Source organism: Myiozetetes cayanensis, unplaced genomic scaffold (assembly GCF_022539395.1).
Source record: "Myiozetetes cayanensis isolate MyiCay16 unplaced genomic scaffold, myiCay2020 scf111, whole genome shotgun sequence".
NCBI classification, from domain to species: Eukaryota; Metazoa; Chordata; class Aves; order Passeriformes; family Tyrannidae; genus Myiozetetes; species Myiozetetes cayanensis.
This window is the reverse complement of record NW_026086727.1, coordinates 84,466-102,307: the sequence shown is the minus strand read 5'-3', so window position 1 is coordinate 102,307 and position 17,842 is coordinate 84,466. Positions and strand designations below refer to the sequence as shown.

At 51.1% G+C, this 17,842-nt stretch overlaps 2 protein-coding genes across 2 annotated transcripts in view; both read left to right on the top strand.

The window, feature by feature from the left end:
* The window catches only part of LOC126635155 (exendin-3-like), a 14,032-nt gene extending 12,977 nt beyond the window's left edge, over positions 1 to 1,055 (top strand). The window contains exon 3 of the mRNA XM_050306094.1: positions 1,028 to 1,055. Coding sequence (XP_050162051.1) covers positions 1,028 to 1,055 — 28 coding nt within the window. The remainder of the gene's footprint in view (positions 1 to 1,027) is intronic.
* GALNT6 (polypeptide N-acetylgalactosaminyltransferase 6) overlaps positions 1 to 17,842 on the top strand; it is a 24,687-nt gene extending 6,845 nt beyond the window's left edge. The window contains exons 2-11 of the mRNA XM_050306083.1: positions 1,028 to 1,624; positions 3,222 to 3,394; positions 6,375 to 6,524; positions 6,628 to 6,862; positions 8,678 to 8,795; positions 10,774 to 10,974; positions 14,186 to 14,317; positions 16,993 to 17,094; positions 17,187 to 17,339; positions 17,523 to 17,842. Coding sequence (XP_050162040.1) covers positions 1,134 to 1,624; positions 3,222 to 3,394; positions 6,375 to 6,524; positions 6,628 to 6,862; positions 8,678 to 8,795; positions 10,774 to 10,974; positions 14,186 to 14,317; positions 16,993 to 17,094; positions 17,187 to 17,339; positions 17,523 to 17,636 — 1,869 coding nt within the window. The 5' untranslated portion in view covers positions 1,028 to 1,133 and the 3' untranslated portion in view covers positions 17,637 to 17,842. The remainder of the gene's footprint in view (positions 1 to 1,027; positions 1,625 to 3,221; positions 3,395 to 6,374; positions 6,525 to 6,627; positions 6,863 to 8,677; positions 8,796 to 10,773; positions 10,975 to 14,185; positions 14,318 to 16,992; positions 17,095 to 17,186; positions 17,340 to 17,522) is intronic.

Here is a 17,842-nt window from a genome sequence, read left to right as displayed (position 1 = left end):
GGGGTGAAGTGGGGAGAGAAACTTTTGGGGCCGGATCCAGAACATCTTCCAGCCTTTATTGACCACCCTGGCTCGTTGCCGGTGGTTGAATTTTAGGGTGGATTTAGCGGCTGGAAAGGCCGGGAGGGAGGGGAGGAGGGGGAGAAATGAATTTTGCAGGTGAAGCCTCGCAGGGAGTGAACTTTAAATTCGCTCGTTATTGATATGACATCACGTTGTTAGTATTGCATTAGTACGTTGCTATATTAATATTAATCTTTGTTAATTTATAATATATATATTACACTGATGTTGTGTTATTAGGTGTGTTTTTAAGCTGGTCTAGTGGAAGGTTCTCTGCCCGTGGCAGGGGAGTTGGACTGGATGATCTTTCAGGTGCTTTCCACCTCAAACCATTCCATGAGCTGATTGTATTCCTGTATTTTATATAGGATATATCCTTGTATTCCTCTATTTTATATAAAATATATCCTTGTATTCCTGTATTTTATATAGGATATATCCTTGTATATTTTATATAGAATATATCCTTGTATTCCTATATCTTATATAGACTATATCCTTGCATTCCTCTATTTTATATAGAATATATCCTTGTATTCCTCTCTTTTATATAGATTATATCCTTGTATATTTTATATAGAATATATCCTTGTATTCCTATATTTTATATAGAGTATATCCTTGTATTCCTATATTTTATATAGAATATATCCTTTTATCCCTATGTTTTATATAAAATATATCCTTGTATTCCTATATTTTATATAGAATATATCCTTTTATCCCTATGTTTTATATAAAATATATCCTTGTATTCCTATATTTTATATAGAATACATCCTTGTATCCCTCCTTGTATCCCTATATCTTATATAGAACATATCCTTGTATTCCTATATTTTACACATGATTTTTTTAATTCCTCTATTATATCATAAATACAATATTTCAACCCCCGGGGGGGGTGCACCCAAAGCCCACCCTGTCCCCTGATTTAACCCTCGCCTCTTTCTCCTCCCCGCAGCTTCCCGGAGCAGACCATCCCACCATGACGCGACCCTGAAACTCCCTCCTCCAGCACGGAAAACCCTCCAAAAAAAATTTAAAAAAAATTAAAAAAAACACCAAAAATGAGGTTTTTCCGCCGCCGCTCCAGCCCTTTGAAGGTGGCGCTGGCGGGCGCCGCCTTCCTCATCTTCCTCTTCATCCTCCAGAAGGACTCTGCAGGGCGCGGCCAGGCGGGAGAGGAGCCCTGGCTGAGGAACATCGTGCAGGGCAAGGGCCAGGTGCTCCACCTGATGCTCGGCGCCGTCCACAACCTGCGCGACTCCATGCCCAAGCTGCAGATCGGAGCCCCGGAGCCCCCCCGGGACCCCCTGCCCGGCTCCCCCCGCTGCCCTCCCGGCGTTTACACCGCGGCCGAGCTGCGCCCCTTCCTCGAGAGGCCCCCCCAGGACCCCGCCAGCCCCGGCGCCGACGGCAAAGCCTTCAAGAAGGAGCGCTGGAGCCCCGAGGAGGAGCGGGAGAAGGAGAAGGGCTACGAGAAGCACTGCTTCAACGCCTTCGCCAGCGACCGCATCTCCCTGCAGAGAGCGCTGGGGCCCGACAGCCGCCCGCCGGAGTGAGAGAGGGAACAAACCCCCTCAAAAAAAACCCAAAAAAATACCGAAAAGAGAGGGAAAGCGCGTTCCTCGGGAATCTGGCCCGCGTTCCTCGCCGTTTGGCCTTTTTTCCTTGTGGTTTTACCTCTGTCCCTTGTGATTTTACCTCTGTCCCTTGTGATTTTACCTCTGTCCCTTGTGATTTTACCCTTTATTCCCTTGATTTTGGCCCTTTATTCAGTCGATTTGGGCCCCTGTTCCCTTGATTTTGGCCCCTTATTCAGTCATGTGATTTGGCCCCTTAGTCCCTTGAATTTGGCTTTTATTCAGTCGATTTGGGCCCTGTTCCTTGATTTGGCCTCAACCTTCTTTGAATTATTGATTTTGGCCCCTATTCCCTCGATTTTGGCCCCCTTATTCCCTCGATTTTGGCCCCTATTCCCTTTAACTTGTCCCCTCATCCCTTAAAATTTATCCACTCACTCTTTTGATTTTTTTTTTTCCCCTTAATCCCGGAACTTTAAGGGGAAATAAAAACCCACCGGGGCCAGGGGGTGGCTCAGCACCAGCAGGGGACTGAACAGCGACAGAGCCCCCAAAAACCACACATATTTATTAATATTTCCCCCCAATTCTGGCCCCTCGGGGTCGGGTTTAGGGGCTCTTTGTGTCTCCTGTACCTGCTCGGGGGCTCCGGGATCTCCCCCCTCTCCCTCCCCTCTCCCTCTTTTTTATTCCTGCCGGCTCCAATAATCGGACTTTTTCTTTTCTTAGCCGAGTGGAACAGCCCCGGACCCCGCTGGGTGCGCGGGGTGGGGAGGGAGGAGGGAAAAGGGGGGAAACTCCAGGGATTTCCTCGCTGCGGGATTAACAACCCTGCCTTCTCCCGGGGTGGGGGATGGAGGGGAGAGGGAATTCGGGCTGGGAAAAACCTCGAAAAGGAAGGAGAAACTCAAACTTGGTGTGGGATCCCCTCCCTTCCCCCCCAGGATGGATTATCTGCGCTTGGCAGGTGACAAAAGGGAGGGAGGGAGGGAGGGAGGGAGAGGAGGAATTCGGGAGCGGGACTCGCTCAACCAAAACCGACGGGAATGAAAGCCGGGATGAGCCGGGGCGGGGAGATGGAGATGGAGGGAGATGGAGGGAGATGGAAGGAGATGGAGGGAGATGGAGGGAGATGGAGGGAGACGGAGGGAGATGGAGGGAGACGGAGGGAGATGGAGGGAGATGGAAGGAGATGGAGGGAGATGGAGGGAGACGGAGGGAGATGGAGGGAGACGGAGGGAGATGGAGGGAGATGGAAGGAGATGGAAGGAGATGGAGGGAGATGGAGAGAGATGGAAGGAGATGGAAGGAGATGGAGGGAGATGGAGGAGATGGAGGACGGAGGGAGATGAGAGACGGAGGGAGATGGAGGGAGATGGAAGGAGATGGAGGGAGATGGAGGGAGATGGAGGGAGATGAAAGGAGATGAAGGGAGATGGAGAGAGATGGAAGGAGATGGAAGGAGATGGAGGGAGATGGAGGCGAGAGGGGTCGGGGGGCACGAGGGCTCATTCCTGTCCTTCCCCTTTCCCCCCCCAACCCCAAACCGACCCCCCCCCGTGTGTGCCCAAGGTGCATCGACCAGAAGTTCAGGCGCTGCCCGCCCCTGCCCAGCACCAGCGTGGTGATCGTGTTCCACAACGAGGCCTGGTCCACCCTGCTCAGGACCGTCTACAGCGTCCTGCACTCGGCCCCCGCCAGCCTGCTCAGGGAGGTCATCCTGGTCGATGACGCCAGCACCGACGGTGGGGACGCCAGCGGGACGCGCGGGAGGAGGGGAAACGGGGGAGGAGGGAGGAGGGGAGGGGGATGGGGGGATGGAGGGATGTGGGAGCTGTGGTGGGATGTGGGGTCAGAGGGATGGTGGGATGTGGGGGTGGAGGGATGGGATGGTGGGATGTGGGGGTGGAGGGATGGGATGGTGGGATGTGGGAGCTGTGGTGGGATGTGGGGTCGGAGGGATGGTGGGATGTGGGGTCAGAGGGATGGTGGGATGTGGGGTCAGAGGGATGGTGGGATGTGGAGTCAGAGGGATGGTGGGATGTGGGGTCAGAGGGATGGTGGGATGTGGGGTCAGAGGGATGGTGGGATGTGGGGTCAGAGGGGATGCAGGAGCTCTGGTGGGATGTGGGGTGGAGGGATGGTGGGTTGTGGGAGGTGTGATGGGATGAAGGAGCTCTGGTGAGATGTGGGGCAAGAGGGATGGTGGGAGCTGTGATGGGGTTAGAGGGATGCAGGAGCTCTGGTGGGATGGGGGGTGAAAGGGATAGTGGAATCAGAGGGATGCAGGAGCTCTGGTGGGAGGTGGAGTGAAAGGGATGGTGGGGTCAGAGGGATGCAGGAGCTCTGGTGGGATGTGGGAGATGTGATGGGATGCAGGAGCTCTGGTGGGATGTGGGGTGAAAGGGATGGTGGAATCAGAGGGATTTAGGAGCTGTGGGGGGATGTGGGGTGAGAGGGATGGTGGGATGTGAGGTCAGAGGGATGTGGGGTGAGAGGGATGCAGGAACTCTGGTGGGATGGGGGTCAGAGGGATGGTGGGAGCTGTGATGGGATGTGGAGTGAGAGGGATGCAGGAGCTCTGGTGGGAGGTGGGAGCTGTGATGGGATGTGGGATCAGAGGGATGGTGGGATGTGGAGTCAGAGGGATGTAGGGTCAGAGGGATATGGAGTCAGAGGGATGCAGGAGCCCTGGTGGGATGTGGGGTCAGAGGGATGCAGGAGCTGTGATGGGATGTGGGATCAGAGGGATGGTGGGATGTGGAGTCAGAGGGATGGTGGGATGTGGGTCAGAGGGATGGTGGGATGTGGGATCAGAGGGATGTGGGATCAGAGGGATGGTGGGATGTGGAGTCAGAGGGATGGTGGGATGTGGGATCAGAGGGATGTGGGGTCAGAGGGATGATGGGATGTGGGATCAGAGGATGTAGGATGGCAGAGGGATGGTGGGATGTGGGTCAGAGGGATGGTGGGATGTGGGGTCAGAGGGATGTGGGGTCAGAGGGATGGTGGGATGTGGGGTCAGAGGGATGTGGGGTCAGAGGGATGCAGGAGCTCTGGTGGGAGGTGGAGTGAAAGGGAGGGTGGGATGTGGGAGCTGTGATGGGGTACAGGAGCCATGGTGGGATTTGGGGTCAGAGGGATGGTGGGACGTGGGAGCTGTGAGGGGAAGTGGGAACTGTGGTGGAATTCGGGGACCAGAGGGATGCAACGCTCCTAACCCAGATCCCACAAACACCTCGGTCACTCTCAAACCCTCGGCAGCCGCTCCCGGGGCTAATTAACCCCGTGAATTACGCCCGGGGCTAATTAATTAACCACCGGGGGCAGGGCAGGGAGCGGGAGGAGCGGACTCTGCCCTCGTCCCAGAGAACTTCCCCCTTCCCGAGGAGCCTGAAGGGCTTTGTGGCCCTCGGGTTTGGCTCCCGCCGTGCTGGGGACACGGGTGGGACTCGGGGTCCCTTCCCTGGATGGGTTTCTGGGGGTCCCGGCTCTCACTTGGCCGTTCCCAGCTCGTGGCTGCCAAAAAACACCCCAGTTTCCGTGTGTGTCCCTGCCCTCGGTGACGCTTCAGCCACAGGGGCGTGACCCCCTCCCCTGATCCCTCCCCTGATCCCTCCCCTGATCCCTCCCCTGATCCCTCTCCAGAGGGGGATTAGACGGGAAGGGGGTGGGTGGTTCCTTTGTAAAACTCTCTTTGGCCAAAACCAGTCTCGATTTACCCCAAAACACTCTCGATTCAGCCAAAACCCCTCTCGATTCAGCCAAACCCCCTCTCGATTCAGCCCAAAACCACTCTCGATTCAACCAAAACCACTCTCGATTCAGCCAAAACCACTCTCAATTCAGCCCAAACCACTCTCGATTCAGCCCAAACCACTCTCGATTCAGCCCAAAACACTCTCGATTCAGCCCAAAACACTCTCGATTCAGCCCAAAACACTCTCGATTTAGCCCAAAACACTCTCGATTCAACCAAACCAGTTTTGGTTTAAAGCCAAAAACACCCCCGGGTTTGGGGGAAGGACATTCCACCTGCCTGCAAATCCAAACCTGGGAGCAGGAGCAGGATCTGAGCAGTTCCTGGGGTGGGATGGGATGGGATGGGATTGATGGGATGGGATGGGATGGGATAGGATGGGATGGGAAGGACGGGACGGGATGGGATGGGATGGGATGGGATGGGATGGTTTGGGATGGGGATGGGGCAGCAGAGTGGGATGGGATGGTTTGGGATGGAGATGGGATGGGCTGGGATGGGATGGGATGGATGGGATGGGATGGGAGTAGCGGATGGGATGGGATTGGATGGGAGGGATGGGATGGGGATGGGAGTAGCAGGATGGGATGGGGACGGGGCAGCAGAGTGGGATGGGATGGGATGGGATGGGATGGGATGGGATGGATGGATGGATGGGATGGGATGGGATGGGATGGGATGGGATGGAGATGGGATGGATGGGATGGGATTGATGGGATGGGATGGGATGGGATGGGATGGGATGGGGATGGGAGGGATAGAATGGGATGGGAGGGGAGGGGATTGATGGGATGGGATGGGATGGGATGGTTTGGGAGGGGATGGGATGGGATGAGATGGGGATGGAATGGGATGGGATGGTTTGGGACGGGATGAGGGCAGCAGGGTGGGCTCGTGGGACTCAGGACCCGCCTCCTGCCCCCTCCGACGGCGGCCTCTCCTCCCCGCCCCCCTCCCCACCGCAGAGTACCTGAAGGAGGAGCTGGAGCGCTACGTGGAGCAGCTGCAGATCGTGCGGGTGGTGCGGCAGAAGGAGCGCAAGGGGCTCATCACGGCGCGGCTCCTCGGGGCCAGCGTGGCCAGCGGGGACGTCCTCACCTTCCTGGACGCCCACTGTGAGCGCCCACCCACCCCACGACCCCCAGGGAGCTGAAGAGGGGGGCAGAGGGATGAGGTTACCCCCTCTGCCCCCCGCTTTCTTTCCCCGCGCGTTCCCAGGCGAGTGTTTCCACGGGTGGCTGGAGCCGCTGCTGTCGCGCATCGCCGAGGAACCCACGGCCGTGGTGAGCCCGGACATCGCCACCATCGACCTCAACACCTTCGAGTTCTCCAAGCCCGTGCAGAACGGCAAGCAGCACAGCCGCGGCAACTTCGACTGGAGCCTGACCTTCGGCTGGGAGGTGGTGCCGGCCCGGGAGAGGCAGCGCAGGAAGGACGAGACCTTCCCCATCAAGTGAGAGCAGAACGGGAGGGGGATTTTTATCCGCTTCGTTTTACTCCTTTTCCCAAAAAATCGGTGGTTTTTCCCCTCGTTTTTGGTGCCTCCCCCGTGGGTGATGCTGCCCCTTCCCAGTGTAGTTTTCCCCCTAGGGAAGGATGAGACCTTCTCCATCAAGAATCCCAGCACGGAGGGACCTTTATCCTTTTCGTTTTCCTCCTTTTCCCAAAAATCGGTGGTTTTCCCCTCGTTTTTGGTGCCTCCTGGTGGGTGATGCTGCCCTTTCCCAGTGGAGTTATCCCCTCGGGGGGAAAAATGAGACCTTCCCCATCAAGAATCCCAGCACGGAGGGACCTTTATCCTCTTCGTTTTGCTCCTTTTCCCAAAAATCGGTGTTTTTCCCTCGTTTTTGGTGCCTCCTGGTGGGTGATGCTGCCCCTTCCCAGTAAAGTTTTCCCCTGGGGGAAGGGTGAGACCCATCCCTTGATTCCCCATCAAGTAAGAGCAGCACCGGAGGGGGATTTTTATCCTCTTCATTTTGCTCCTTTTCCCGAAAATCGGTGTTTTTCCCTCGTTTTTGGTGCCTCCCGGTGGGCGGTGCTGCCCCTTCCCAGTGCAGTTTTCTCCTGGAGGATGGATGAAACCTTCCCCAACAAGCAATCCCAGCACGGAGGGACTTTTATCCTCTTCGTTTTCCTCCTTTTCCCAAAAATCGGTGTTTTCCCCTCGTTTTTGATGCCTCCTGGTGGGCGATGCTTCCCTTTCCCAGTAGAGTTATCCCCTTGGGGGGAAAAATGAGACCTTCCCCATCAAGAATCCCAGCACGGAGGGACTTTTATCCTCTTCGTTTTCCTCCTTTTCCCAAAAATCGGTGTTTTCCCCTCGTTTTTGGTGCCTCCCTGTGGGCGGTGCTGCCCCTTCCCAGTAAAGTTTTCCCCTTGGGGGAAGGGTGAGACCCATCCCTTGATTCCCCATCAAGTAAGAACAGCACGGGACGGGGGTTTTTATCCGTTTGGGTTTGCTCCTTTTCCCAAAAATCGGTGTTTTCCCCTCGTTTTTGGTGCCTCCCAGTGGGTGATGCTGCCCCTTCCCAGTAAAGTTTTCCCCTGGGGGAAGGATGAGACCTTCCCCATCAAGTGAGAGCAGCGCCGGAGGGGGGTTTTATCCTCTTCATTTTGCTCCTTTTTCCAAAAATCGGTGTTTTCCCCTCGTTTTTGGTGCCTCCTGATGGGTGATGCTGCCCCTTCCCAGTAAAGTTATCCCCTTGAGGGGAAAAATGAGACCTTCCCATCAAGAATCCCAGCACGGAGGGACTTTTATCCCCTTCATTTTCCTCCTTTTCCCAAAAATCGCTGTTTTCCCCCTTGTTATCCCTCTGTTTGACACGCAGAGAAAAAAAAACAACCCCGAGTGGTTTTCCCACCTCTCCCACCCGCGAGAGGTTCCCCGTCCCAATAAAGTCCCTTTTTCCTCCCTTTTTTACCCTCCTGGTGTCTCTCCCGGCTCTGTCTCGTCTCCATCAGCCCAAAAAATCCTTTGGAATTCTTTTTTTTTTCCCAATTAAAAGCGAGTTTAATCGGGAAAGACGAAGGGATTTGGGAGGAGGGGACGGGGCAGAGAGCTCGGACCTTTCCCCCTCTTTTTTTTGGGAAGGGTTTTCCCTTTTCCCTTTCGAGTCCAAGCCTTGCTGTCCCCTCTGTCCCCTCCCAGCTGACCCGGCCACCAAACCCCAATTTTTTCGGATGACACCCAAATTTTCCGTGTCCCAAAATTCAGATTCCTGCCCTTTTTTTTTAATTATTTTAACTCTTTTTTTGGGTCCCCACGCAGGTCCCCGACCTTCGCGGGTGGCCTCTTCGCCATCTCCAGGTCCTACTTCGAGCACATCGGCTCCTACGACGACCAGATGGAGATTTGGGGAGGGGAGAACGTGGAAATGTCCTTCAGGGTGAGGGTTTGGGGACGGGGAGAAGGTGGAAATGTCCTTCAGGGTGAGGGTTTGGGGAGAGTTTAAAGGGTTTAAATTTGAGGGATCGCAGAGCAGCGATTTTAGCCCTTTTGGCCCCCGTGGGTTGTTAAATATTGGCAGCGTGAGATTATTTACAAAAGCCGATTTATTTTTTTAAACCATTAAAAAAATTATTAATTCATTATTTTAAAAATAACAATCGTTATTTATTTTATGATTATATTTATTTTATTTAATATTTATTTATTTAATTTATTTGTTATTTATTGTATTTATTTTAATTATATATCATATATTTATTATTTCTTTTGTGTATTTATTATATTTATTTTTATTCATTATATTTATTCTTATATTTATTATATTTAATTATTTTTTATTTAGTATATTTATTATATTTATTAGTATTTATTTATTCAATTTATTCTTATATCTATTATATTTATTACTATTATTATTATTATTATTGTTATTATTATTATTATTATTATTATTATCATTATTACCACCACAAACCATAACCCCAAATATCCTAATTAGAACCACCTACTCAAAAAACATAAACCCTAAAACCGCCGGTTGGCACAGCACGGGACGGGATAATTCAGTATATTAATTATCCCATTTAAAGAAATAATTATTAATTAGAGATGTGGGGGTGAATTAATCATTATTAATTCGAGCTCCGGGGTCTCTCCCGCAGGTCTGGCAGTGCGGGGGGCAGGTGGAAATAATTCAGTATATTAATTATCCCATCAAATCTGCCCAACCAAGAATTAATTATTATTAATTAGAGATGTGGGGGTGAATTAATCATTATTAATCATTATTAATTCGAGCTCCGGGGTCTCTCCCGCAGGTCTGGCAGTGCGGGGGGCAGGTGGAGATAATTCAATATATTAATTATCCCATCAAATCTGCCCAACCAAGAATTAATTATTATTAATTAGAGAGGTGGGGGTGAATTAATCATTATTAATTAGAGATGTGGGGTCTCTCCCGCAGGTCTGGCAGTGCGGGGGGCAGGTGGAAATAATTCAATATATTAATTGCTATTAATTAATTGTTATTAATTAGAGACGTGGGGTCCCTCCCGCAGGTCTGGCAGTGCGGGGGGCAGGTGGAAATAATTCAATATATCGAAGCCATCCCATTTAAAGCTGCCTATACAATAATTAATTATTATTAATTAGAGACGTGGGGATGAATTAATTATTATTAATCATTATTAATCATTATTAATTCGAGCTCCGGGGTCCCTCCCGCAGGTCTGGCAGTGCGGGGGGCAGGTGGAAATAATTCAATATATTAATTATCCCATAATAATAATTAATTATTAATCGGATTATTACCGTGCCGCAGGTCTGGCAGTGCGGGGGGCAGGTGGAGATAATTCAATATATTAATTGCTATTAATTAATTGTTATTAATTAGAGACGTGGGGTCCCTCCCGCAGGTCTGGCAGTGCGGGGGGCAGGTGGAGATAATTCAGTATATTAATTGCTATTAATTAATTGCTATTAATTAGAGACGTGGGGTCCCTCCCGCAGGTCTGGCAGTGCGGGGGGCAGGTGGAAATAATTCAATATATTAATTGCTATTAATTAATTGCTATTAATTAGAGACGTGGGGTCCCTTCCACAGGTCTGGCAGTGCGGGGGGCAGGTGGAGATAATTCAGTATATTAATTGTTCCCATTTAAAGCTGCCTATCCAATAATTAATTACGAATAATTAGAGACGTGGAGGTGAATTAATTATTATTAATTGTTATTAATTCGAGCTCCGGGGTCTCTCCCGCAGGTCTGGCAGTGCGGGGGGCAGGTGGAAATAATTCAATATATTAATTATCCCATCAAATCTGCCCAACCAAGAATTAATTATTATTACTTAGAGAGGTGGGGGTGAATTAATTATTATTAATTATTATTAATTCGAGCTCCGGGTGTCTCCCGCAGGTCTGGCAGTGCGGGGGGCAGGTGGAAATCATCCCCTGCTCCGTGGTGGGCCACGTGTTCCGCTCCAAGAGCCCGCACAGCTTCCCGCGGGGCACGCAGGTGATCTCCAGGAACCAGGTGCGCCTGGCCGAGGTGTGGATGGACGATTACAAGGAGATTTTCTACCGCCGGAACCAGCAGGCCGCGCAGATGGCCAGAGAGGTGCTGGGGAAGGGTTACTGGTTCTGCTGGGAGGGGTTACTGGTTCTGCTGGGAGGGGTTACTGGTTCTACTGGGAGAGGTGGGATGGGATGGGAGGGGGTGAACCCCCCCCCACCGCATGCTGAAGGTAGCCAAAAAGCTATTTTTTTAAATCATTTTTAATTTATTTTTAATTAATTTTTAATAATTAGCTTTAATTAAAGCTAATTTATTTATTTATTCATTCATTCATTTATTTATTTATTTATTTATTTTAATGTTTGGCCGGAGCGTTTTCTAGCGGAAAAAAACAACGATTTTTTTTTTTTCCATTAAAATGGTTGTGTTTTTTTATTTTGTTTTGGTTTTTTGGGTTTTTTTAAATGTTTGACAGGAACATTTTCTAGTTAAAAAAAAACCAACGATTTTTTTCATTAAAATGAATTGGTGGGGTTTTTTTGTTTGTTTGTGGTTTTTTTTTTTTTACAACACCAAACCTCTCGTCCCAAAACCCCTCCGAGCTCTTGGGGAGCAGCAGAGGTCACTTTAATTTAATTTTCTCCCGTGGCTTCGTCCACAGAACATCGATTTTTTTATAAAAATGGGGGTTTTTTTACAACACCAAAACACCCCCGAGCCCTTGGGGTGCTGCGAGGGACGATGGAGAAACTGGGCTGACCCTCAGCTTGGGGGGGAAGAGGTTTTGGGGTTTTTTTCTTTGCTGTTTTCAGAGATCACTTTAATTTAATTAATTTAATTTAATTTAATTTAATTTTCTCCCGTGGCTCCGTCCATAGAACATCGATTTTTTTTATATATATATATATAAATTTTTTTTTATTTTTTACAACACCGAAACACCCCCGAGCTCTTGGAGTGCCACGAGGGACGATGGAAGAAATTGGGCTGACCCTCAAGGTCTGCGCAGTGCGGGGGCAGGTGGAGATAATTCAATATATTAATTGCTATTAATTAATTGCTATTAATTAGAGACGTGGGGTCCCTCCCGCAGGTCTGGCAGTGCGGGGGGCAGGTGGAGATAATTCAATATATTAATTGCTATTAATTAATTGTTATTAATTAGAGACGTGGGGTCCCTCCCGCAGGTCTGGCAGTGCGGGGGGCAGGTGGAAATAATTCAATATATCGAACCCATCCCATTTAAAGCTGTCGATCCAAGAATTAATTACGATTAATTAGAGACGCGGGGGTGAATTAATTATTATTAATCATTATTAATTCGAGCTCCGGGGTCCCTCCCGCAGGTCTGGCAGTGCGGGGGGCAGGTGGAAATAATTCAATATATTAATTATCCCATCAAATCTGCCCAACCAAGAATTAATTATTATTACTTAGAGAGGTGGGGGTGAATTAATTATTATTAATCATTATTAATTAGAGATGTGGGGTCCCTCCCGCAGGTCTGGCAGTGCGCGGGGGGCAGGTGGAAATAATTCAATATATTGAAGCCATCCCATTTAAAGCTGCCTATACAATAATTAATTATTATTAATTAGAGAGGTGGGGGTGAATTAATCATTATTAATCATTATTAATTCGAGCTCCGGGTCCCTCCCGCAGGTCTGGCAGTGCGGGGGGCAGGTGGAAATAATTCAATATATCAAGTCCCATGTAAAGCTGCCTATACAATAATTAATTGTTATTAATTAGAGACGCGGGGGTGAATTAATCATTATTAATTATTATTAATTCGAGACGTGGGGTCTCTCCCGCAGGTCTGGCAGTGCGGGGGGCAGGTGGAAATAATTCAATATATTAATTATCCCATCAAATCTGCCCAACCAAAAATTAATTATTATTAATTAGAGATGTGGGGGTGAATTAACTATTATTAATTATTATTAATTCGAGACGTGGGGTGTCTCCCGCAGGTCTGGCAGTGCGGGGGGCAGGTGGAAATCATCCCCTGCTCCGTGGTGGGCCACGTGTTCCGCTCCAAGAGCCCGCACAGCTTCCCGCGGGGCACGCAGGTGATCTCCAGGAACCAGGTGCGCCTGGCCGAGGTGTGGATGGACGATTACAAGGAGATTTTCTACCGCCGGAACCAGCAGGCCGCGCAGATGGCCAGAGAGGTGCTGGGGAAGGGTTACTGGTTCTGCTGGGAGGGGTTACTGGTTCTGCTGGGAGGGGTTACTGGTTCTACTGGGAGAGGTGGGATGGGATGGGAGGGGGTGAACCCCCCCCACCCCGCATGCTGAAGGTAGCCAAAAAGCTTTTTTTTTAAATCATTTTTAAGTTATTTTTAATTATTTTTTTAATAATTAGCTTTAATTAAAGCTTATTTATTTATTTATTTATTTATTTATTTATTTATTTATTTATTTATTTTAAAATGTTGGGCCGGAGCGTTTTCTAGCGGGAAAAAAAACAACGATTTTTTTTTTTCATTAAAATGGTTGTGTTTTTTTATTTTGTTTTGGTTTTTTGGGTTTTTTTAAATGTTTGACAGGAACATTTTCTAGTTAAAAAAAAACCAACGATTTTTTTCATTAAAATGAATCGGTGGGGTTTTTTTGTTTGTTTGTGGTTTTTTTTTTTTACAACACCAAACCTCTCGTCCCAAAACCCCTCCGAGCTCTTGGGGAGCAGCAGAGGTCACTTTAATTTAATTTTCTCCCGTGGCTCCGTCCATAGAACATGGATTTTTTTATAGAAATGGGGGTTTTTTTACAACACCAAAACACCCCCGAGCCCTTGGGGTGCCACGAGGGGCGATGGAGAAACTGGGCTGACCCTCAGCTTGGTGGGGGAAGAGGTTTTGGGGTTTTTTTCTTTGCTGGTTTCAGAGATCACTTTAATTTAATTAATTTAACACGAGGGGTGATGGAGAAACTGGGCTGACCCTCAGCTTGAATTTAAGAGGTTGTAAGTTTTCTCCTGTGGCTCCGTCCATAGAACACTTGATTTTTTTTACATATGTCCATAGAACATCGATTATTTTTATAAATTTTTTTTACAACACCGAAACACCCCTGAGCTCTTGGAGTGCCACAGCTGGAGGGACGAGTGGAGAAAGTTTTGGGTCGCTTTGATTTATTTCCGTGGCTGTCCATAGAACGGATTTTTATAGAAATGGGGTTTTTACAACACCGAAACACCTCGAGCTCTTGGGGTGCCACGAGGGGCGATGGAGAAACTGGGCTGACCCTCATCTTGGGGGGGATAAAGGATTTTTGTGGGGTTTATTTTCCTCAATTTTCTGCCCCAACAGAAATCGTTCGGTGACATCACCGAGCGGCTCCGGCTGCGGGAGCGGCTGCGCTGCCGGAACTTCACGTGGTACCTGCAGAACGTTTACCCCGAGATGTTCGTCCCCGACCTCACCCCCACCTTCTACGGGGCGGTGAGTGCCGGGAAGGGCGGAGAATTCCAGCCGGGAATGACCAACAAAGCCGGGAAGTCCCCGTGGGGGGGTTGGGGACAGCCGTGGTTGTCCCCGTGGTTGTCACCAAACCCGGCTCCGGCTGGGCTGGAATCCCGCAGGGGGATTCCAGGTTTTTTTGGGGGAGTTCTCGGGTGGGGGAACCCGCGGGGGACGCGGTTTTGGGGTAAATTTGGGTTAAATGAGACGGAAAGTTCCCCCAGCACCGAATGACGTCACGGTGAGGGGTGGGTGGGCTTGGAAAATTGGGCTGGGGGGCGGGACAGCTCCAGTTCCATCCCTGAGGAATGTGGGGATGGGGAGGATGGAGATCCAGCTGCATCCCTGAGGAATTGGTGGGAGGAATGGGAGTGGGCAGGATGGAGCTGAGGAATTTGGGAATGGGCAGGATGGAGATCCAGCTCCATCCCTGAGGAATTTGGGAATGGGCAGGATGGAGATCCAGCTGCATCCCTGAGGAATTTGGGGATGGGCAAGGGCAGGATGGAGATCCAGCTCCATCCCTGAGGAATGTGGGGATGGGCAGGATGGAGATCCAGCTCCATCCCTGAGGAATGTGGGAATGGGCAGGATGGAGCTGAGGAATTTGGGAATGGGCAGGATGGAGATCCAGCTGCATCCTTGAGGAATTTGGGGATGGGCAGGATGGAGCTGAGGAATTTGGGAATGGGCAGGATGGAGCTGAGGAATTTGGGAATGGGCAGGATGGAGATCCAGCTGCATCCCTGAGGAATGTGGGGATGGGCAGGATGGAGATCCAGCTCCATCCCTGAGGAATGTGGGAATGGGCAGGATGGAGATCCAGCTGCATCCCTGAGGAATGTGGGAATGGGCAGGATGGAGATCCAGCTCCATCCCTGAGGAATTTGGGAATGGGCAGGATGGAGATCCAGCTGCATCCCTGAGGAATGTGGGGATGGGCAGGATGGAGCTGAGGAATGTGGGGATGGGCAGGATGGAGATCCAGCTCCATCCCTGAGGAATCTGGGAACGGGCAGGATGAGGAGCTTCAATTCCATCCCTAAAGAAATCGGGAGACAGGCAGATGTGAAGCTCCAATCCCATCCCTAAGGAACGTGGGGACAGAGAGGATTTGGAGCTCCAATCCCATCCCTAAGGAATCTGGACACAGAATATGAAGCTCCAATCCCATCCCTGAGGACGGAGCTGCCAAAAAAATCCCCTTTTCCCCCGGAGCCGGGCGTTGTGTCCCGGCTCTGCTCCCCCTCCCTCAGCCGGGGCCGCGGGACAGGTGACAGAGAGGTGACAGCGAGGTGACAGCCGGGGTTCTGGCTCCCGCCCAGCTTTGAATTCACCTTTATTTCCTGGAACCTCGGCCCGGGCGGCTTTTCCTTTGCCTCGGGGGGTTGGCCCGGGTGTTCCTCGTGTCCTGGAAAGGATCCGGGATCCGGGACCCGGCGCTCCCAGCCCGGGTTTGCACAGGGATAACCAGAGCCCAAACCCGGGGCGGGGCCTGTCCCGCTCCTCTGAGCCCGTCGTTTTTCTTCTCTCTGCCCCCTCTTTCCCCTTCTCTCCCTTTCCCATTCTCTTTTCTCCTCTTTATTCCCACCTTCCTTCTCTTCCCACCACCTCCTTCCTCTTCTTCCTCTCTTTTCCCCCCTCCTTCTTCCTCTGCTTTTCTCTCCTTCTTCCTCCCCTTTTTCCTTCTTCCCTTCTTCTTTTTCCCCCTTCTTTCTCTTCCCTCTCTTTTTCCCCTTCTCCCTCTTCCTCCTCTTTATTCCCTCTTCCTCCTTTTTATTCCCTCTTCCTCCTCTTCCTCCTCTTTCCTCCCCTTTCTCCCCTTCTCCCCCTTCCTCCTCTTTCCCTCCTTCCTCCTCTTTCCCTCCTTCCTCTTCTTTTCTCCTCCTCCCATTTCCCCCCCTTCCTCCTCCCCTTTTCCCTCCCTTTTCCTCCCCTTTTCCCTCCCTTCTTCCTCCCCTTTTCCCCCCCTTCTTCCTCCCCTTTTCCCCCCTTCCTCCTCCCCTTTTTCCCCCTTCTTCCTCCCCTTTTTCCCCCTTCTTCCTCCCCTTTTCCCCTTCCTCTTCCCCTCTTTCCCTCCTTCTTCCTCCCCTTTTCCTCCTCCTTTTCCTCCCCTTTCCTCCTTCTCCTCCTTTTCCCTCCTTCTTCCCTCCCCTTTTCCTCCTTTTCCTCCTCTTCCTTCTTCCTCCTCTCCTTTTCCTCCCCTTTTCCCCTTCTTCCCCTTTTCCTCCCTTTCCCTCCTTTTTCCCCCTTCTTCCTCCCCTTTTTCCCTCTTCTTCCTCCCCTTTCTCCTCCCTCTTTCCCCCTTTTCCTCCTCCTTTTCCTCTTCCTCCTTCCTCCTTTTCCTCCCTTCCTTCCTCCCCTTTTCCCTCTTCTTTCCCCTTCTTCCTCCTTCCTCCTTCTTCCTCCTTTTCCTCCTTCTTCCTCTTTTTCCCCTTCTTCCTCTCCTTTTCCCCCTTCTTCCTCCCCTTTCCCCCTTCTTCCTCCTTTTCCCTCCCTTCTCTCTCCCTTTCCCCCTTCTTCCCCCTTTTCCCCCTTCTTCCTCCTTTTCCCCCTTCTTCCTCCCTTTCCCCCTTCTTCCTCCCTTTTCCCCCTTCTTCCTCCCCTTTTCCCCCCCTTCTTCCTCCTTTTTCCATCCGTTCCCTCCCTCCCAGCAGATAAAAAACGAGGCCACCAAGAGCTGCCTGGACGTCGGCGAGAACAACCACGGGGGCAAACCCCTCATCATGTACCCCTGCCACGGGCTGGGGGGCAACCAGGTGGGCGCCCCCCGAGCCCCCCCATTCCCTCCCTTTATCCCCCCGGCGTTAGGGGGTGATTTTGGCGATGCGTCCCCGTTCTCCCCCCGCAGTATTTCGAGTACACGAGCCAGCGGGAGCTGCGGCACAACATCGGCAGGGAGCTGTGCCTGCGGGCGGGGCCGGGCACGGCCGAGCTGGGCGAGTGCCAATTCCGAGGGAAGCCCGACCGGGTGGCCGCCAACGAGGAGTGGGAGCTGGCACAGGTGAGAGGGGACAGCCCGGGAATTCTTCAACCCCCTAGCTCCATCCCGGGAATCCCCCCCACCCCACCTTGGGGATCATCCCTTCCCCCTCCGCTCGCATCGCACCCCTTCTCTTTGATCCCGACCGGTTTTAATGGCTCTGATCGCTCTTTTTTGTTGGTTTTTTTGGGGGGGTGGGGGCAGAACCGGCTCATTAAGAACCTGGCCTCGGGGACGTGTCTGACGGCGCGAGGGAAGCACCCGGCGCTGGTTCCCTGCGACCTCACGGACCCCCACCAGCTCTGGTCCTTCACCTAAACCCGGGCTGAGCCCCCCACGCCGCGACCACGCTCAGGAAAAACCAGAAACCACAAAAAAAACCCACCAAACCACCCCCCCTCCCAAAACCGACCAAACCTTCCTGGGTTGCTTTAATTTAAGAAGCAAAAGCCTTAAATATGCTGCATTTTCACCGGTTGCCTTGAACTGAACCCTGTGCCTTTTGGAGCGGGGAATTCCAGGGA